Below are 22,386 nucleotides of genomic sequence, written 5' to 3'. Positions count from 1 at the left end.
AGTTTAAACAACTTTTGTAAAATTCTGTTGCTAGTTGCATATGTTTTGACCACCACTGTATGTATATATTTTTGTTTTCCAAACTCCATCCCGAAAGGATTAAAAGAATTAAAAATTATGCTGTTCATATTTTAAAGGTTTTACACTAAGTTGATATATTAGATTAGCCAAGGAAGTAAACAAGTGTTCATATTTTGGAATGTTCATTAGGGTGTTCATATTATCGCGAGTGCACTATATTTTCAATAAATTGAAGAAAAATACTAAAATTAATTTTACATACAAACTGATTTTAATTCCAACAATCACAGAATAACCAAACAATGAAAAAAAAAAACATTTTCATTTAAAGTCCATTAACATTAAAAACAAAACCAGCTAAAATACAATTTCTATCTCCAAACAATATTAGAAACAATCATGATTGTTTTTATCATGAATTATTATACTTTTATATGTATAAAATTTTAATAAAATTTGTATATACACACTCACCCATTATCGCTTTTGTTGTTTTTATTGCTAGTTCCACTGCAGCAAAAAGTACCTCCACACTAGCAGAACGGCAATAATTATAATTATGAATGGATGCTATAGGCTGAATGTGGTTGTTGTTGTTATTTTAGTATCTTTTATATACAGATACTTTGAAAGAGTGTTTGTTTGTTTGATGATGATGTATTTCCAGACCCACCGGAAGCTATTCTGCTTTGTTGTCAGTCGTCAACTTCTCTGTTTCTGCTACGTTCAACTACTGTTGCGTTGCAAATGTTGTTTGTTCCTAAAAAAAATGCTGATGTTCTTCACCACCGCCACCTCCTCTTCTAAATCATCACTTCAATTCCTCCACCAACCAAACGGGCTCCAAAACAATTGCACGACAACAACAAATGCGGTCTTGAATTCGTTCATTAAATTCTGCTCTCTTTTTTAAACATTGCTGCTCTTTTTTATTTTGATTTTTTGTTATATTTTTTTAATTCTTTAGCCAACCAACCATCCGTCCAAACGAATATGAACATTCACACGCACTTAAATAAAATACTTTCTTCTTCTTTGCTTAAACTTTTCTTCTTTGTGTTGAATTTTGCAAAAAAAAAATAATATCAATTACAAGAAAAAACAAAACTTTCTAAGAATTTCTTGTTTGACTGAAAAATTTCGATTAATTTCTTTAGAATATTAATATATGTATTTGTTATTGGGTTCTTTTCGCTTATTATTCACTTATTTTGTTTATGTATTATTAAATGCATTTAAATTCAATTCACATACATTTTTCATTTGATACACAAAAAATAATTTCTTCTTTTTCCAATAGGACCGACCGAACGAACGACTGGGGAGACAATTCTTGTAATAATATAAAATAAAAAGAACATTGAACTAAAAATTCCTTCCAAAAATGAATTAACAACAACCCAAAATAATAATAAAAATAACACATCACTTTCGTCCAATGCTTTTTATAACAATTTAATTTAATAATTCTCCTTTTTTAACAGACACACATTTTCCATTCATTATTTTTGATGTTTTATTAAATTTGACGTTTAATTTAAACGTCACATTTAATATATTAAAAAGGTAATTTTATTTAAAAATACACTTAATTAAAATTTACGCTTCTTCTTCGTTCGACGTACTTGTTACAACTATTTTGTGTCGAAGAAAATTGCAATGAATTGAAACATTCCAAAAAAAAGTGTGTTTGATTTCCACGAAAAAAACAAACTCTGCGACAGAAAACAATTTCATGCAGTAACTTCACAAAATGACTTTACCTCCTAGGTAATCAGACAACTTCAAGCGCCTAATGGGAATTTACATGGCTGCTTGAAAGGGATGCTTGACAAGCAGGTTTTTTTGCGTTGCCGTTCCATTCGTGGAAATAGTCAAAAACAAATACAAAATACAACTATGTACGAACAGGGGAGCAAAACATAATGTCACACAACAACACCTAATCTCAACATGGCGACTCTGACTCAGAGACCTGCGCCGACTAAATTTTACGGCGGCGGCGGCTGTCTCCAAAAATGGTCGGCGGCGGCTCAAAGCCAGCTATCAGCAGACTTAAGAATAATTACTCAAATTGTAAAAAATTACAAATTTAAAAAAGTTAAATTCCGAAAATTTTATGAAATTACTAAGGAACTTTTATCAAAAAACGGCGGCTATTTTCAAGCCCTTTTAAGCCACAAAAATGTCGGCGGCTGTTAAAATTTATCGGCGACTCGGCTCAGCCGGCGTATATCCGTCTCTGCTCTGGCTGGGAGACAATTTTTTTTCTCACAAGAACAATGTAAAAAGCAAGTGTCAAAATAGCCTACGCAAGCAAAGCAAGTGTCACAAGAATTCGTTTGTTTAGAATGGAGCCTAAAAAGGAAATGAATGAACAACAAATAAAGTACCACTATTGCCAACTTTCCAACAAAAAAATGCATCAAACAAAACAGTCCATCACTATCAGTGGTGGTGTTTTGTCGATAACAGATTGATTTCGTTTTTTGCGGTAATTATTATTCAATGAAGTCGATATAGCCATGTCCGTCTGTATGTTGAAAACAATTTTCTGTAGTGCCCAAATAACTTACGGATACATGATTCATACATCAATATATCCGTTATTGGCCCACAAATGGCTGAGATATAGGGAAAAAACCAGGACAACCATGATTTTTACCCTATTTTGTATCTATATCTGGACAATATGGATATATAATGATTGATATTTAAAAGTACTTTGCACAATTAAGTTGGACCAACAATGGGTCAAAAAAAAAATATTTTTTACCCCGATTTTTTTTCACCCAAAAAAAAATTTTTTGTCATAAATTTGTTTCACTAAAAAAATTAAAAAAAAAAATTTAAAAGAATGTTGAAATTTTTTTTAATTTTGTATACCTAAAAATTTTAAAATCGTTTTAGAAGTAACAGATTTATTTCCAGTTATTTTTTCATTCCCCCACTGCATGAGTTTTAGGATTTTGACCATATTAAAAGGGACCGGGGTAAAACAACCTACATGTCACTGTTGTAGGTTGATCTTCGACAAATTTTGCAGGGTGTCCAAGGCTATTTGGTCAAACTTGGGTTGGATAGGAAAAGTCTTAGGGGGTTATTATGTAACTCGTTTCGAAAAGAAATTCGTTTGCTTTATAAATTGTATTTCGAAAGTGTTTCGTTTCAAATCGAATTACATATTAACCCCCCAGGGGGTAACTGCGTAACTCAATCCTAAAATGTGTGCTAAATACATTGTAGTTCGAAAAGATTTCCTTTCGAATCGAAAGGAAATCTTTTCGATGGTTTCCACTATCGTGAAAAACATGTGAAATTTTGTTCCCATGAAATATTCACTTCCCTCGAAAGGAAAATTGCTATCGTGATATTCCCATGAACTTTTCATTCACAATCAGCCCAATTATGAATAAAAAATTCCGCGGGAGTTTGTTCCCCGGGAGTTTTTTCCCATTGAATTTGAATAGGAAAAATGAGAAAAGGGAAAAAACTCCCGGGAATTTTTATTCATAATTGGGCTGAATATGTTCCCTCTTCCTTTTTTCGTTCATCAACTTTGTTCACGTGAAAAAATTCCGCATGCTGTGGAATTTTGTAAACAATAAACAGCTGTTACGAACAAAATCAACTATTGTGAATGAAAAGTTCATGGGGAATTTCACGATAGCAATTTTGACTTCGAGGGAAATGAATATTTCATGGGAACAAAATTTCACATGTTATTGCCGATAGGGGTGATTGTTTACAAAATTCCATCTTAAAATTTCACATGGGGAATTGTTCACGTGAACAAAGTTGATGAAAGAAAAATGGGAAAAGGGAACGTCTTTCATGTGAAATATTGATTCGCGATAGGGGTGAATATTTCAAATGAAATATGTTCCCTTTTCCGTTCAACTTTGTTACGAATAAAATCAACTATTGTGAATGAAAAAAAAGTTATACAGCTTTCTGTTAAGCTTCAATGTTTGAAAATCGAAGATTATAATTGAGTGTACATTTCGTTTGTGCTGCAATGCTTTATACTGCGTTGCAGAAAGCTTTACTTTTCCAACTAAAAACTAAACATATTTTTAAAATCAAATAAATTTTTGTTTTATTACTATTTGTTGTCTTTTTGTTATAAACTAAACAACTTGGATATTTTATTAAGTTTTATTTCAATGTAAATATATATAAAGGGAGGGGACTTAAAAAGTGTTGAAATGTTGAAGATTTGTTTTGTTTTTTTTATTTGTTTTACACAATTTAAACTAAATTAAAATACATGCAAATTTTGTTTTTATCTCTAAACATGGTTATGTGTTTGTTTGTTTTGAAAAAAAAGGAAATTTTAGTTTATTTTCTTTCTATTAAATACAGTTACATACTTTCTTTATTTGTTGTAATTGCTATTGTTCTTTTATACTATAATATAATATTTTCTTATGATTCTTTGAAAAAAAAAAATTGTGTCTGTTGTGGTTGGTGTGTTTTGTAAATATTTCTATTTTGTAATAATTGTAAATGAAATCCTTTATTATTTATATATATTTTTTTTTTGTTTTTCTTAAAAAGTGGTGTTTTGGGTATTTTAAAGTTTAACTGTTAATTTTCTCTCAATTTTATTTGTTGTTGGTTTTTATTTTACTTAAATATTAATTTGATTTTGTTTCAGCTTTTCTTATACGAAAAATAAAACTTGCAAATGTTTTTTTTGTATTTGTTTTTTTTATAAAGTAAAATTATGATCCATTAATATAAAAACGACGATGTATAAAGATTTAATAAAAAACACATGGAAAATAACGGGATGATTAACCGAGAATTTTATGAAGAAGTGTTCTTTAACCTTCATGCTTTCTTTTCTTACCCCGTGACTGGGTTTCATCGGCTAAAAAAAAAGAAAGGAAAACAAATTATAATTACAATTTAAAACAAATATATATTTCAGTGACTTACCACTAGCAGCATTGCCCTCACCAGCAACTTTATCGGCATTTGCCACAGCCGATTCATTGGCTTCATCATCATCACTATCTTCATCCTCATCCTCATCATTTTCGACAGCATTCTCTTCATCCCATTCGTCCTCATCCTCTTCTAAATCATCATTGTAGACCTTTAAGTTTAAAAAATAAAATTAATTTTCTTAAATATGAAAAATAAAAAATAATCAAAATCTTACCTCAGACAAGGAAACATCATTGTCTTCATCATCGCTACTGCCATAGACTTCGCTATCATTGTCTTCATTCTCCTCATTGTCATCTGAATCCACTTTAGAGTAGCGTTTTAGAGATATAGAAATAGAGAGAAAAGAACAAAATGTATTTCATTAATTTTAGACTGTTAAAATTATTTGGAATAATGCTTACGATTATTACTAAATGTGGCACTGGCTAAATTTAAAATTGCTAAAAACCAATATAATAATAGAGCAAAACTTGCAGTCGACTGCAGTGTATCTGTATCGCTAGATGTACTCGTGTGAGTAGCAGAAACTTTATCATTTTCGCTTTGCTGTTCTCTTAATTTTAAAGTTTTCAGATACTCATCTAGTTCATCAACTTCCGCATCAACATCAGCAGTGGCATTGTCAGTCCCATTGACTCTACTATCATTTGCCACAGTTTGAAGATGGTCTGTAGTGTTTTCTTGTTGAAGCAATTTTGCTTCACGCTTTGCTTTGACACGTTTTTCAAACTCTTCTAATTCATCCAAATCAATTTCTAAACCATTGAAATTAAATGCATTTTGTTTGTCTGAAATTTAATAGAGGTTTGTTTTCGTTGTTTGTGCCGGCCATTTGTTTGTTTATCAGCTTTAATTGATTTTAAAATCATGTTCAAATTTTGTTTTTTAGAAAATAAATTAGAACAATATTCTTGTGGCAGTATGTAAAAGAGCAATGGATGAATGGTTTATTATAACAAAAATATGAAATGATGTGTGCTTTTTTAAGTTTATCCAATACCAATTGTTAATTGTTAATATTTTCTCCTGTTTGAGTAAAATCCATTGGTGTGTGTGGTTAAGAAATAATTTTGGTTTAAATATTTAAAATCGAAAATTTGCATACGTATTTAATTCGGCTGTGCCGAATGGTGAACAAATGCTGGTAAAAATGTTAGTGGTGAACATTTTTTTTATTTTTTTGTGAATCCGGTATTTTTTACGATTTTGGCCCACTGTCGTTCCGAAATTCTATGGCGATTTTCTCGAATGTAAATAGCAACATAAGTTGGACAATAGTGGATATATTGATGTATCAATCATAGACATATGGATGTTTTTATATATTAACTAGTTGACCGCCCCGGCTTCGCCCGGTAGCATTTACTAATGTTTGTTCTTCAAGTTTCTCCAACCCACATACACCAGTCTGTTCTTATTTATTTGCAAATAAAATATATAAATTTGTACTGCATACTTTTGGGAGCTTTTTTATTACAGTTGACTGGACTCAATTTTTCGAGTTATACCCGGTATTTTTGATTTTTTTTTCTTTACACAATTTTTGAAAATTTCGAATCGAATAAAAAAAATCAGCCAAATCGCTCCAGCAGTTCTCACGTGATGCCATTACATACATGGACCATTTCATTTTTATATATATAGAAGATTGTGTTACTTTCTTTGGAAAGGGGATCGATTTTAGAAGGAAAGGTGGTGAAAAAAGTAGAAAGCTTGTATTTGACACCTCATTAATTGCGCGTTAGGTTTGCTATTAGTACAGGTTGCAGTGCCTCCTTTAGTGAGAAGGCGCATTATTCAAGCCAATAACCATTATTTATTTTACTTTCGGTGGCGTTTCAATGTTATACCAACGTAGGAAGGCGCTGTGATAAATATTAGTTATTAGTAAACTAATAATTATAAACTGATGTTGTTTATTGCCGTCATCAAATAATTTATTTTAACAGACAGACGAACAAGCTCTGTCGCAAATGAAAAATCTAGAAATTACAAACGGAATGGCAAACTTTTATTTACCCTTATTACTCATTGTGAAGGATATACAAATATATTCAGGTCTGTCCTTACTTTCCTTTCGAAAAGTTTTCAATTTCCAAATTATTATTCCAATTGATTTTGTTTTGTCTTCTTCGGAGCTTTCCTTATATATTGAATCTTCTCCACCAACTCAATCCTCAAAAAAATTAATCTCTAAACTCACCTTCCTCATCTGTTGTATAATTACCATTTTCTTCTTCGTCGTCACCTTCTGAGGGCGCCTCCACATCATTACAATCAAACCTATACAAACGAAACAAAAAAAAATAATAAATAAAAATATATAAATAAATTAAAAGCAATTACACTACTACTCACCCATCTAAAAATCTTAATGAGGGCAACATTTCGAAAATTTTCTCACGATAATTTTCAATTTGTGTTGCTTCATTATTAAATAAATCCAGTATGGCTAAATGTTTAAATTCTTCCAAGGGTTTTAAGGCTTCTAGATCTTTGATTTTATTACCAGATAAATTTAAATATTGTAATTTTGTGCTGCTATGCAAATAATTGAGTCCTGATGATATTCTGCAAGGTAAAAATTCATGAGTTGAGTATGATTGAGAAAAATAGAAAAGGAACATTATGCTTTATACCTGTTATCTGACAATTCCAGTTTCTTTAAATTGGGCAATTTGGGGAAACCTTTTAATGTTGTCAGGCCAACATTAATAAGACTTAGGGATTCCAACGCTGTATATTCATCGGTAAGGCCAACAATGCTTGTACTCCGGCAATTGTCCAAATTTAATTCTGTAATCTGTAAGAATAAAACGAACATGAAATTGTATTTTGATATTTATATAAGGCAAATAAAATGGTTTCTTAACGTGATTAAACGTGCGGCATATTATTTAACGTTCACCAAAGTATATTTCGTATAATTCGTGATTTACAATAGATGCCGTATCTTTTGAACGCAATTTTTGTTTTTAATAACTTATACAGTACTTTTCGCTTATAGTCCATTCCGCTTAAAGGCCAAAAACGGATGTAAGCCAAAACAGTCCTATTCACTTGCAGGTTTTTTTTTCAAATTTCATACAAATTATTTGTTCTAAAGTCCACTTCGCCTATAGTTCATTTTCGTCTAAAGGCCAAATTTTCTTTGCATGCATAACTAATATTGTATAGGAACAAATTTTATATAGTCCACTCTTATGACGAACTTATTTCTCATGGAATCTTGAGTGATGGTGATATTTTGAAAGATATGGCTTCGTAAAAATAGAATTATTTATTGTAAAATTTTCTTAAAAACAAAACAATCTAAGATTACAGAATTCTTTTAAAAACGTTCAACAATTCGCAATTTATATTTCATTTAGAAATTGATATCAATCTTGTGTTTGATTTAGCCCTCCAAAGACTTACCCCCATATGCATAAACAGTTTATAAATTTATCAAAGGTTTATAAAACAAAAATTCCATACAAAATCTGTTTCATAAACCTTTCAAAAACCAAATTTTACAGGAGAGCGTTATTATTAAATTTCTTTGCTTTGGCTGGTATCATCAATACCAAATTCACATGCGATAAAATTAACTTAATAAAATTTTTCTATGTAAAAATGTAACATACGATATGTAAATGTAATGTCGATATGTTCGGTTCAGAAGTGATGATTTTTACACGGCAGACAAAGATCGCCCTGAAGACCAAGAATTGAAGGCATTACTCTATGAAGATTGTTGGGAAACTCAACAAGAGCTTGCAAAATCAGTGGGAGCTACTCAAGCAGTACCACACGAATTGAAGCCGAGAGACCTTGAAAGACGATTTTGAATGTCTGAAATGCTGTTTGAACGCTTTAAAAGAAAATCATTTTTGCCCCGAATCATTACTTGCGATGAAAAATTAATCCATTACGATAACCCGAAGCATGAGAGATCGTAAGTGAAGACCGGCCAACCAGCCGAATCGAGACCAAAGCCAAATAGCCATGGTGCTATGGTAAGCCCTGTATTTGGTGGAATCGAAAGGGTCCTATATATTATATAGTCCTGTGAGTACTATTTGTTTCGATCGATGCAGAACGTTCTCTCCCTTTGGATCCGATCCCAGAGTATCCGATATTGTCTTAATTCGTTCTTCTCCTCAAAAGATGATCAGTTCTTTTGGCTCGGAATCCATATGTTGCCAGAAAAATGGGAAAAGGTCATATCTAACAACAACCAATCAGCAATAACATGTGAAATTTATGTTCCCATGAAATATCCATTTACCTCGATGGGAAAATTGCTATCGTGATATTCCTATGACCTTTTCATTCACAATAGTTGAATTTGTTCGTAACATCTGTTTATTGTTTACAAAATTCCATCCAAAAAAAGTTCGTGTTATTAAAAACTAAAATTACGGAATATACACCCCTATCGCGAATCAACATTTCACATGAAATATTTTCCCTTTTCCTTTTTTCGTTCATCAACTTTGTTCACGTGAAAAAAATTCCCCTTGTTGTGAAATTTTTAGATGGAATTTTGTAAACAATAAACAGCTGTTACGAACAAAATCAACTATTGTGAATGTAAAGTTAATCATGATATTCCCGATAGCAATTTTCCCTTCGAGGGAAATGGATATTTCATGGGAACAAAATTTCACATGTTATTGCCGATAGGGCAATAACATGTGTTTATTTTGGAACTGTTTTTATTGGAAAAAAGAAATTCAAAATATGTATATTCCGTTATAATAATGGTTTTGAAAATATATATAAGATCAAAAATTAATAGATACATACAACATATTTTATAACGAAATTATTTTATATTTTAAAATACAAAGTCAAAAAGGTTATCATCATATAATAAAAACCAAGATATAGATTATTTAATGTGAAACTAAACTGTGTAAGATTGAGAATTTGGTCAAGATACAGCAGTAACCAAGCATTCACCAACAAAATACGAAATATAACGAAAGAAGAATGTATAAAAGAGTTTTAGGGAACAAATAAAAAGTACAATTACAAAATCAATAATTGGGAGTACAGACACAATTTGTTGCAAACAAGACAACCTATAAAACGTGTATTAGGAAAGGGGTACATATCTTTTTTTTTATTTTTTGAAAAGACAAGAAGTACCCAGTGACACTCATATACAAACAACAAAGAAGATGCACAAGAATGTGCATTGCAAACGGTGTTGCCATAGTTAAATTAATAAAATTTATTTCAACTAAATAAAAAAATAATAATTCGGGCGGGCTAGGTGAAATTATTGAATTCGACTCAGAAGATTGCTTTAAAAATTATTTTTTAATATTTCTTCTTTCTAGATTACCCTGAAAACATATTTCGAATTTAAATCGAATTTTCGAACATTATTCTAAAATTACATATTTCAAGAATCCTCATGATTTAGAGATTATTCTAACAGCTTTCAAAAATTGTAGAAGATAAGTTAGGATTTGAACATAATGTTGCATTGTCATTAGTTAATGCATGATCTAGAGATTACACAATAACCCTCCAGAAATACAAATGTATAACAATATACCTATAGAGATATTTTGAAATCATTAAGTTACGCAAAATCAAATAATAAAATTTGAAACAGGATTGAAATGCAGCATAGTAGAAGAAGATGGTTTTTAATGGTAAAAATATATTTTTTTAATAAATAAATTATAATTAAAATTATTTTAAACTAAGATTAAAAAACTATGAATTTATTTTTGAAAATTAACTTTTTTGCATCTCAAAAAACTTGCAAAAAAAAAAAAAGGTAAATCATGACATATGGTAACACTGGATGCAAAGCAACGAATGCAATTTTAAAACAAAGCAGCATTGAAACGCTTGATATGAAGTGAAACAGAATGAAATGAACTTGAAACTGTTTCATTTCTTGCGCTTTGAGAAATAAACAAAACAATAAAGAAGAAAAATTACCACCTTGTTGCTCACTCATTTTGTTTTTCTGTATGCATTCGAAAAAGCAAACAAATCTATGACCATAAACTAAAGTGCGAAAGAAAGATAAAACTAGTCGCATTTTAGCAAGCGTTCATATAACAGCCGCCATATTGCGTTATTGTCACCAAACAGTGTGAACGAATGTGTGGTAAAAGGCAGACAAAAAAAAAATAATTTGCACAAGAAAAAAAATTTTCGGTTTCACATAAAATATTCATTTTATGGTAACATAATGAGAGAGAGTAAAAGATTTTCTTTTTATAAAAGAAAATTGTGAAAAATGTATGTTTTTTTCATTAAATGTAAATAAATTTCAGATGAAAAAAATCCAAAAAATTATGATGTAATACAAAATTCAATGAGGAAAAGAACAAAATGTGAAAATAATTTAACACACACACATACAACATTAGTATGTTCCCATTATTTAGAGAAGCATGGAAATGGAATAGAACATCAAGTAGGAATATGTTGAATAAAACTTAAACGAATACGAATATAAAGCAATAAGAAGCAAAACAATAAAAAAAACATGTAAACACACTCGGAAAAAAATGCCGCTAAATGTTTTTAGGGTATTTTCTTATTTTTTGTAATTATTAAAGCCCAGCAATGATAAGAAAAATTACCCTAAAATAAAGTCACAATATGACTGACAGTGGTTATGGTTTCAGTGTTATTCACTGTTTAAGCACAGTGGGACAATGTTTTACAATTTAGTAGTAATAATAAAAAATTGATTTTCTCTATGAAATTGGAATTGCGTTAGATAGATAAGTTATCATTTTGGCATTTGCTGCTTATATTTTTGAATAATTTTCGAATTTATTTTTTTTACAAATTATTTTGCATAATTTGGTTACATTTTCTTTCAATAATAATATTGAAACACTATAAGAATAAATAACAAGCAAGAGAGTTCATCAGTATGTGACAATAAACTATTTTTTTGATTTAGGTTTTATATGGGGACTTGATCCAATTATGGACCGATCCTCACAAAAGTTGGTAGAAAGATTTAAGTTCATATAAAACTAGTTTATGCCCAATTCCATCAAGATATTAATTATTATTAAACTAAAAATGCATATTCGAGGGGGACCTTGTATGGGGACTAGGAACAAATGTTGGCATATTTTCGCCATACTTTACAGTATAATTTCAGGTTACTTAGAACTAATTTGTACAAATTTTTATTAGAATTGATGTATAATCAACATATTTATGACAGCTTAAACAGTATCCCGGGGGACATTTGTATGGGGGCTAGGTATCATTTTCAATACCAAACAAAAACCTTATCAGCCAGCCAGCTAGCTCCTTTCGTTTGGGCACTATCGTGTTTGCAACAGAAAGACTGGCGGACATAGCTAGATGATGGTCTGCATAAACACAGCTATTTGGGTATTAGTTTGTCTACACATTGTAAAAAGGGCGTAAATATACGACTCCGAATGTCTGCGATTTTTTTTAATGTTTCACCATTAATAGAGTTTCAGATTCTAGATTAATGGTATAAAAATAGTTTACTGTTCTGTATTGGTTTATAAGTTATACAGTAATAAAAGTCGTTTTTTTACATTTGCCGGAGATTAAAACGCATTCGTTCGCATTTTCGACACCGATCACCGGAAGGCAATCAATAATTTAATATTGGAAACTAGTTCTATAACTGTTAGCCCAAGGTCAAAAGAACCCGCGAAAAACCCTATTTCTACAAAAAAACCGAACTGCTCGTATACAATTTGCAAAAGAACAATTGACCGAAACATAAATGGATTACTGTTCTCTTTTCGGATGAATCCAAATACAATTTAAGAGCCAGTGATAGCAGAACATTTGTAAGATGGTCGAAGGACCGGTTCGTATAAAACCAGTTTTTATAAAAAAGAGTTTAAAAAAATTCCAGTTTTTCGAATTGTCTCTTAGTAATCTAGAGTGTAGTCACTTATTATGCTTATGTATGTATACTGACATTCCTTGCAACCTATCGTGAAGTCAATTGTCACTTTAGTGTCTCTAGGTAACCTAGATTGTAGTCACTTTAAAAATTTTTTTTACTGCACTACTGAAAGTAGTTATTTTTACCCACCAGAAGTAATCTATTGGATGAAGATTAGTTTACAAACAATCGGTTATTGGACAGTCTATGATATGTCTTTTATTCTTACAATTTCATGTCAATTAGCACATGTAAATGTTAAAATAACTAGTTATGTAGCTGATCAAGATATGGGAATCCAATGCGTGATTAATTATGTCCAGATATTAGACATTCTTAAGGCTTTTTAAAATAACTTGTCACATATCTAGTTATGTAACTAGTTATCACCCTAAATGATAGGTAAAATCACTAGTTCGGGACAGTCCCCTAGAACTTCTGGGCACTATGTTACTACATGTAGAGGACCAATTTCATTTCTCTATTAAAAAATAGGTTTATGCCCATTTTTATTATAAGATGACTATTAAAAATAATCACCTTAAAATAGTCCAATTAAGGTAAATTTTAAATTTATTATGTCAAACAAATTAATTTATTTAATGTCAATGTTGCCACACAATTTAAGTGCTGTTGCACCATTAATGTGTAAAAATATATTTTTTTGGGGATTTCGATTGCATTTACTCTTGGCAAATAAAGTTCAAACTAGGAAAAAATAAATTTCAGCGCTTTCAAACATAACCAAGTTAATTTTGAAATTCTTTTAAATTTCAAAATTCATTTTGATATTTATTGATTTTCTTCGTTAGTTGGTGTCCAAAAAAAAAAATGTATGCTTCTTTTTTAAATAGTAAAACGAAAGATATGTACAAGGCAAGCTCGTTCTTCATATGTATCATATTTACGTGTTGTGTAAATGGATAAATCCCAAGAAACTATGTATGAAAGAAAATTATTTTCAACAAGGGTTCCTGGTGCAAACAAAAATGTAGTGTTTGCCCTCCGCTCCAACCAGTCTGCATCTTCAATTAATGACTGTGTGTGTGAAACGCATTAAGGCAACGACAACTACCACTGCTGTTAGCTAGCAGTATGTAGCAGCAGTAGAAGGTACGATTTATGAAGAAATGTATGTAAATTTTCTTCGTAATATGATACCAAATTGTGTCTATAACAACATATGTACGTTACACATACACATTACAATATATGTATTGCAAGGGTATTGCAAGTGCTACCAAAAGATGTGTATTAAATAATATTTGCCATAATACAATATGTCACTAGTAAATAAATTAATAATTTCCACAAAAGATTTAGGAATTTAGGAAAATAAAAAAATGTATAAAATTTATACTAAATAACCTCATTTTTTGTAAACCCCTTTAGCTACAAAACCTATAGCTTTGATGTGTATTTTTGCTTTAAACTTGTATACTTTTGTGAACCATGATTCTTTTGTAAATCGCAAGAATAATTACACCAATATTTGTTGCAAACTGAAAATGTACAGTGTTCTATTCAGTAACTCATTTGGTGGTGGTATATTCTTGCATTCCTTCAAAGGAACATATGCTCCTGTGTTATGCTCTTATATGTAGTACATACATAGTTATTTTTGTTATATGACCGTTTAATGACTGATACATATAGGGTAGGGTAGTAAGAAGAGATTGGACAAAATCCTTGTTTGAGCAAATAGTTAAACAGAATTTGCTAAATTTCCGAAAGCCTGTTTGTTATAGTTCATTCGATTCATTAAAGTAACGAAAGAAATAGCTTGGTTTTGTCTTTATTAAACAAATTTTTTAAGATCCAAAAAACAAACAAATTTTTTTGGAATTGGTTTGCTTTCGGTTTATTTGTTTAGAATTTAATTAATTTTAGAAAAATTACACTGTTGAAAGTAGACACGGGGATACAGGTCAACCCTGCGTTCATGTGAAATCGGTATTTCGAATATAGAAATATTTAAAATACTTAAATTTCGGTATTCACAAATTTTCTTTGAATTTTATTCCCATATTGTTCATTGTAACCTAGAATACCTAGGTTTTTTAAAAATTAGCAAAAAAAAATTCATAAAATCTCTGAAATAATTTTCGAGTAAATTTGTTCATTCTTTACATTTTATTTAAATCATTAAAATATAAGGCAAAATTTGGCCGAATACCGTAACTAAACCTATTATAAATATATACATAACATATATTATGGAATTTTAGAGATGAAACAAGTTTAGAATATCACAATTCAATCACATATGTATATCCCGTGTCGGGGTTGTCATAGAATCCAATAACATTCGATTTTTCTGTAGTTTTCAAAACCGATTCCAACAATGATTGAATTCTACAATAAACATTTTCTAAATCTGAATTAAGTTATAATATATTTTTCCAGTACATACATCTTTTTTGTAGCAAATAAATCATTCAGGTTAGAATTGTACCAAAAAAATACAATTGTACAAATTTTGTCATTCCTGATAACCGATAAGCTAGACCAGTAGCTCCCAATTTGGGGTGTAGACAAAGATTCGAAATTTCCCGGGCATTTTTCATTTCCAGGAATTGATAAAAAGATTATTTTCATTCCCCGTAATTTTCTAATACTAAATTAAACCAAAAAAAACAAAGTTTTTCGAATTAGTAGTTCTCATAGACTTTAACCTGCCTTTTAAAGAGAGTATACAATATTATAGCTTGTCCAAAGTTGCTCCAACGTTTTTTTAAATGTTTATGTTAGGTAAACATGCATGGCACAGACAGGAAAGAGAGCAGCTCACTTGGATCCATACAGTAGAGGTACCTTTGTGAAAGGGTTTATGCTTTTTATTATTTTATTAAACGATTTAAGAGGTCCGATTAATACAATCTGGAAAACATACGTGATTTTTCAAATCAAGAATTTATCATTCCTTTAAGAATTTTAAATTTCAATTTATATTTAGGCATAATGTTCCTGTTTTAAATACAGCTTTTTCTGTTTCTAATGCACAGAAAAAACATTTTCTACTTTGTCAACTATCGGTCGAAAAATGCTGTAGATATAATGAAATTATTCGATTGACAACCACAATTTAATCATTACAACACATTTGAATATTGTAACTTTAAGAAGAAAACTTATAAAGAAATTCTCGACAAAATTTTTCGATTGACTAGCGTAGACACTAACCATAATTTGTATCTATATATGTATATAAAAATGAAATTACTAAGTTCTAATATCTCAATGTATTTTTTTTTTAATTTTTTGAAGCTTTTTATTTTGGTTATTTTAATTATATTTTGTGCATATGTACTTTATTAACATGTCCTGATTACACAATGTGAGTAGAATTTCCACTTTTGAAATGACACAAAAAGAACCCAAATACTTTTCCTTATACCAAAATTAATTTAATCAATCAGATTTTATTAGATTTCTACCGAAATCAATTTTCAGGCCAAAGCCGAAATTAAAATCTATTTTTTTCCATCTTAAACTGGACAGTTCTTTTTTGGAAAATGTTGCTTTGGACATTTTGTAATAAAATACCTATAATTATATTCTATTTCATTTAAAAGGAGAAACAAGTCTCCTTTAAAATTCCATAATCATTCCGTATTCGGCCAAATTTTGACCGAATTATGGTATTAGGCCGAGTTTTGGAATAATCCGAACATTCGGTTGGACTCTAGATTTCATTTACTTGAAATTACCATAATTTAAATAAATATTCTTAAATTCTGTCTCTAGATATTTGACTCCTAGTAAAATCATAGCTGAGAAGCGAAGATTTGCTTAAGAAATAGGATTTTTTTTTGGACATTTTGCTATGAATTTATAAAATTTGGCATACATTTTAATTATTTAACATTAATAAAAGAAATTTATTAAAAAATATGTTTAAATAATATTTAAGGAGTATGAATCAAGGACGATTTTACTGAAATACAATTATGTATGCATTTTCATTAAATTGTTAATAGAAAATATTTATATTATTGGCTATTGACTAAGGCTGACTTAACAAAATGTTAAACATAGTTAAGGCTTAATCAAAGATAGAATATAATTTTTTTTTGTATGCGCTTTGATATACATGATTTTAATCCTAACCTTAAACGAATTAGAAAAAACTATATGGCAACACTTTATTATATTTAATTGTGTTTGTTCAAACAGTTGGCAAAGCTGATTTAATTATTTTATTTTTTTACTTATGAATATAATCACTAGCTAAGAATATTATTAATTTAATTTATAAATAAACTATTTATTTTCATAATACATACATATTTAAAAAATAAGTTGAAATAAGAAAGCAAAGAACAAAAAAAATTAACTTACTTGATTAGCTTTACGAGCGCGTCTTTCCAATTCTATTCTTTTTTCCATTGTTGTTGCTGTTAATTTTATTGTTGCTGCTGCAGTTAAATAATACAAATTATGCTGCTAGTTTTTTTTTATTGAAGATTTATGTAGTTGATTTGGAAGAAAAAAATGTCAAGACAAATTTTTTCTTGCTGTTTGTTATTGGTTTGTTTTACAGAAACAAAAACTAGAACTTGTCACCACTGGCTGGCTGGCTAACGCGCGCACCTTGCGTACGTGTTTAGTTTAATGGCGAAAATATGAAGAAAAAACAGCAACAATACAAACAAAAAGTGCGTATGTTAATAATGCCCCTCGGACTCCTATATACAGTAGTAACCAACTTGCTTGCTGGTCCAATTTTATAGAGATGTCAGTTTCTTTCTGATGACGATATGTGCGTGTATAGATAGATGAATATTTGGTTTCTATACGTTTGGCAAAGAGTTGCTGGCTGGGTGGCTGTTGCTACGATTATTCGGGATCTTCTGCCAACCACTTATGATCGATCGATCGTTGGTTGATATGTTGGCAGCGCTAAGACGACGTATGGTTAATTAAACAGCAAATTGATTTTGAAGGTTTTCTATAAAATTTTCTTTTAATTTACCCAGTGGTAAATTTTGACTTTTGTTTGTTTGAAATTTCCTGCTTTACAAGTTCAATGTCTATCTTAATATGAGAAAAAATCGTATAAGATTTTCCTCTTTGTTTTTCACACCACATTAAAACGCACGCACACACACATGATGAGTTTTCGTTTAATCAAAGATTAGTATCCAACAACAAACAGTAACGTTGATGGAAGAAATGAAACACACCGAAAAAAAATACAAAATATGAATTTTTAATTAATTTGCTTTACACAGTTAGGGAAAACTAAACTAAATAATTCATTAACTTTTTACATTGCAAATATTCAATTTTTTTTTCCTTTTTAGCTTTAGTAAAATTTTTGTGTAATACTCACCATATATAAAGTTTGCAAAGTTTTTCTTCTTTCAATTTAGCAACACCAAAATTTATTTTTCAACAAAATCACAAAAAACCTTTATGTATTTTTCTTATTTCCAAAAAAAAGCTGGGAATTTAATAATTTTCTTACTTTTTTTTAATAATAATTCCTAGCCTTTTGTAACACCACACAAAAAATTATAAATTAACACACACGCTCTGTGTTTTGTCGTTGTGTCGGTCTTTTTCTTCTTTCTTTCCTTTTTTGAGTGTGTGTTTCTTGTTTCATCTCTTCTATTCCAAACTATTCCTGGTATAAAATAACTGCATTTCCAATGTGTTTCAGTTTGTTTAATATGGTTGTTAGATCGTCGTTGTGTTTCATTTAATGCACGTTTCAATTCGTTAATGAACCGCCATTTGTACAAAAACAACGCATACAAACACCAACAACAACAAACACTTGTATTCTCGTCTCTTTTCGGTTACCCTACTGTTTTTGTTTTCTTTCTCATTCGTTTGGCATTGAAATAATGCAAAAGAGGAATGTGCCACAAAAGAGAATAAAAAACACGCGCAAATTGCAATGTCTCTTTGTTTTGCTTTCTAACTACTTTTCTGGCACATGGTTGCAGTGGAATGTAGTAAAGTTACAGGGCGTTTCACATATATATATATATATATGTATTATGTAAAAACTGTTAAAAAAATTAAATTAATATTTTTTTATAAAAAAGACGTAATGCATAAAAATTAATTAAGTTTAAATAGATTTAAATTAAAACCTAGCTTTTTTTATATACAGAAAAACTTGTTTGTGTTTTTCAGAATTGGGGTAGGTAGTGAGTGCTTTAAATATTAGTAACTAATAAAACTAAATCCCACTAGTGACAGACAACATTTGATTTTCCACTATTTTTCATCACTATAGTGGTAGTGAAAAATATTTTAACCTACCACTAAAAAAATTAGTAGTGGTAGTGAAAATTTTGCACTACAAACAAAATAGTGCAAATTTTTAACAGTCGTAGTGTTAAAAAATTGCACTGCTTTAATTAAAATTATATTTATTATATGCACTAAAATCTCAAAAAATAGTGTTTATAGAGAAATATTCCAAACAAATTGAAAAATATAGTCAAAATATTTATTTCCATTTTATTTTTTTTATACAATAAAAATAAAATTTAAATTTTTAAGTAAATTTCAGGAATTAAATAAAATCTTAGCAATTTTAATTTGTATTATTAATATAATTTAACAACGTATGTAGTAATCACAACCTAATTAAGAAATAAACTTAAGAAAAATAGTTAAAAAATAAAAAAGTATAAATAATTCATTATAATGATATGTATTTGATAACATTATAATGAATGATTTATTATTATTATTAAATTTTTCCACTATCCTGTTTTAGTGGAGAAAAAAATTGCACTAAGCTGTAAAAAAAAGGTCTTTTCACTATCACTAAATTAATTTTAGTGAAATACTTTCTTGTCCCACTACCACTATTGCTTAGTTATTTATACCACTGCCACTATTGCTGTTATTTTTCAACTCACCACTAAATAAATATAGTTAGTGGTATTAGTGAATGAAAGAAAATGTATTGTTGCTAACTAACTTTTTAGTGGAAACTGCAAATTTAGTGCACTACCTACCACCCCCAACTCTGGTGTTTTTTTGCATGCCGATTTCAGTGCTGCACAGAAGGTACTTTTTTCTTTCTACTACTTTTTTGTTCTACTACATTTTTCAACTCTGCTGATTGATAATAGGGTGGCACAAAAATTAAAACAAAAATAATAAAATGAATGAACAAAAAAAAAGTTGGAAAAATTCCCAAATTCTTTTTTTTTTTAAAGTTCGCATAAATAAATACCACGAACCCGGTTTTGTTGAACGAAAAGAGAAGGAGCGAGCGAGAGCGCAAGCGTGCTTTGCGGAAGGAAGGAGAGAAGGAAGAAAGAAAGAAAGAGAGAAAGTAGGAAGAGAGGAGGAGAGAGGAAAGAAAGAGAAGGAGAGAGAAGAAAAGAAGAAGAAGAAAGTAAGTAGTAGAGAGAGAAGTGGAAAAATAGAAAAAAGAAACGACGAACGACGGTGCGAGAAGAAAGAGGAAGAGAAAGAAGTAAGAAGAGACGAACCAAAACCAACCGGAGGGAGGGGTCCGTCGCCCCACCACCACCCACCGGCCGCAAATTTTTTTGCTGTTGGGTGGTGAAAATAAAAATCGTGGTGAATATAAAAATCGTGGTGAATAAAAAAAGTGTGGTGAATTTTTAGAAATTCACCACAAATACCGTTATGTCAAATTTTTCAAGGTCATTGCAAAATTGTCATCCTAAAAGTAGGCAATGTGATTTTTTTTACAGTTTTTTACGAAGGTTGTTGAATTAGAAAAGGTCCTGTGGGTGGTTGATGACGCAGCTAGTTCAAATTTTGGTAGGAGTTGTAATTAACCTTTTTTTTGCCAGGAGTAGTGGTATTTTATAACAAAACCACCATCATTCTTCGTAAGTCGACCTTTTTTCGACTTTTGGTAAGTTATGAAAGAAAAGTGGACTTTTAGAATATTTTATAGTATGATTTTATAGAAAACTAGTTCGAAACTTTATAACTAGATAATTTCTTGAAATTGCTATAAAAACCTTTTTCACTAGGGTGATCCATTCTTCGACATTTTTTAGAAACCGGTTTTCGGTTTCGGTTTTTTAATAATAACTGGTTAGTTAACCTTTTTTTGGCAAAATATTTAAAACTCATAGTAGTAATAAGAAGAAAAGAAGTTTTTTCATATTAAAATATTATTAAAATAAAAAAAGTTCATGGTAAAAATAACAAAAGAAAAAAAGAGATCATATAATTATGATAAAGAATAAATAAACATGTATTCTAATAACAAAAAATAAGCATTCTTTCTATCTAATTTTTATTAATTTTTTAACCTTCAAAGTCTTCGGGTCAAATTTAAAATGAATTTTTTCAAAAAGATGATATTTATTATATTTTATGACTTTTATTTAATTTCAAATGTCAAAAACTACGTTAGTTTTTTTTTAAAAATATATATAAATTTGACCCGAAGATCGTTGGTTAACAACATCAGTAAATTTTAACCTCTTATGGTGGCTAAAATAATTTAAACAATGCTTTAGAGTATATCGATTTTTTTAAAGTTAAAGTTTTTAAAATACCAAAACTCATAAAAACACACTTTTAGAAAAAACCGATTATTCGAGGAAAAATAACCAGTATCTTCGATATTCGAAATGTGAGCTTTTCAAAAAAACCGAAACCGGTTATTAAAAACCGGGCCGATCACCCTAGTATACACATAGCAGGGATGTCACCATTCATTATTTAGTTCAATTGGAACTGTCTGAATTTAGTGAAATTGGCGTAACAAAATTGAAAAATCTATTTAAAATACCTGATTGAGATACGAAGCTACAACAACTAACTACTAACTACAACACGACAATTAAAAAATTTGTTTTATTAACAAACGTCAGAAAAATTTCAATTCTACAAGTCAAGAAAATAACAAAAAAAAAAAAAAAAACAACAAGTAAGAGAGCTATATTCGCCGATCTTATTTATATACCCTTCACCAAATTATACTTAAAATTTTTTTTTTTAAACAAAATCAAAAATTTTTTTTTAATGTTTTAAAAATTTTTTAACAAATTTGTCCTGGTTTTTTCCTTATATCATCTTAGCCATTTGTGGACCGATTTTTTTGATTTTAAATAGCAACCGAGCCGGAAGAATTCCAGAGATATTGATGTATTATGAATCGTGTAAGTTATTTGGGGGCTTCGGAAAGTTGATTTCAACACACAGACGGACAGACGGACATGGCTATATCGATTCCGCTATCTATAACGATCCAGAATATATATACTTTATGGGGTCGCAAATGAAAAATGTGGAAATTACAAACGGAATGACAATCTTATATATACTCTTGCCACTCATGGTGAAGGGTATAATAATAAAGCTATTATTTATTTTGGTTGGTAAAATAGTCATTCAACAAATTTGTTTGTCGAGAATTGTTCAAACATGTTTGCAAAGTTTGTATGAAATCCGGATTATAAAGTTATAAAGATGCAATCAATCCGGATTATAGAGTAAGTACACAATGTAATGAAAACTGATGTCCGGATTAC

The 22,386-nt window shown here is 29.7% G+C and overlaps 2 protein-coding genes across 5 annotated transcripts in view; both read right to left on the bottom strand.

Annotated features, from left to right (window-relative positions):
* LOC135962431 (activated Cdc42 kinase-like) overlaps positions 1-1,065 on the bottom strand; it is a 37,356-nt gene extending 36,291 nt beyond the window's left edge. Inside the window, exon 1 of the mRNA XM_065514356.1 lies at positions 496-1,065. Coding sequence (XP_065370428.1) covers positions 496-499 — 4 coding nt within the window. The 5' untranslated portion in view covers positions 500-1,065. The remainder of the gene's footprint in view (positions 1-495) is intronic.
* A 3,047-nt stretch (positions 1,066-4,112) lies between these two features.
* Positions 4,113-17,963, bottom strand: Mapmodulin (mapmodulin). 4 transcript variants are annotated; one of them, XM_065511571.1, is made up of 8 exons: positions 17,234-17,963; positions 7,620-7,783; positions 7,339-7,551; positions 7,184-7,263; positions 5,382-5,768; positions 5,192-5,283; positions 4,966-5,125; positions 4,113-4,897 (listed from the first exon to the last, which is right to left on the bottom strand). In XM_065511571.1, exons 1-8 carry the CDS (start codon positions 17,279-17,281, stop codon positions 4,851-4,853), a joined length of 1,191 nt encoding a protein of 396 aa, XP_065367643.1. In that variant the 5' UTR covers positions 17,282-17,963; the 3' UTR covers positions 4,113-4,850. The 4 variants fall into 4 exon arrangements, with proteins under 4 accessions (XP_065367643.1, XP_065367641.1, XP_065367642.1 ...); XM_065511569.1 differs by lacking the exon at positions 5,382-5,768 and having other exon boundaries at positions 5,192-5,274; positions 17,234-17,960; XM_065511570.1 differs by lacking the exon at positions 5,382-5,768 and having other exon boundaries at positions 7,208-7,263; positions 17,234-17,959.
* Positions 17,964-22,386: the final 4,423 nt, after the last annotated feature.

Source organism: Calliphora vicina, chromosome 5 (assembly GCF_958450345.1).
Source record: "Calliphora vicina chromosome 5, idCalVici1.1, whole genome shotgun sequence".
Taxonomy (NCBI): Eukaryota; Metazoa; Arthropoda; class Insecta; order Diptera; family Calliphoridae; genus Calliphora; species Calliphora vicina.
The sequence above is the reverse complement of the archived record's forward strand: the minus strand, read 5'-3'. Positions and strand labels throughout refer to the sequence as shown.

Coding starts and splice junctions, on each gene's coding strand:
- Mapmodulin (XM_065511571.1), bottom strand. CDS start 17,281: ATGGAAAAAAGAATAGAATTGGAAAGACGCGCTCGTAAAGCTAATCAA. Junction 5,769..7,183: donor TTATACAACAGATGAGGAAG/GTGAGTTTAGAG, acceptor ATTAAATTTCAG/ACAAACAAAATGCATTTAAT. Junction 5,284..5,381: donor TGCCACATTTAGTAATAATC/GTAAGCATTATT, acceptor GCTACTCTAAAG/TGGATTCAGATGACAATGAG.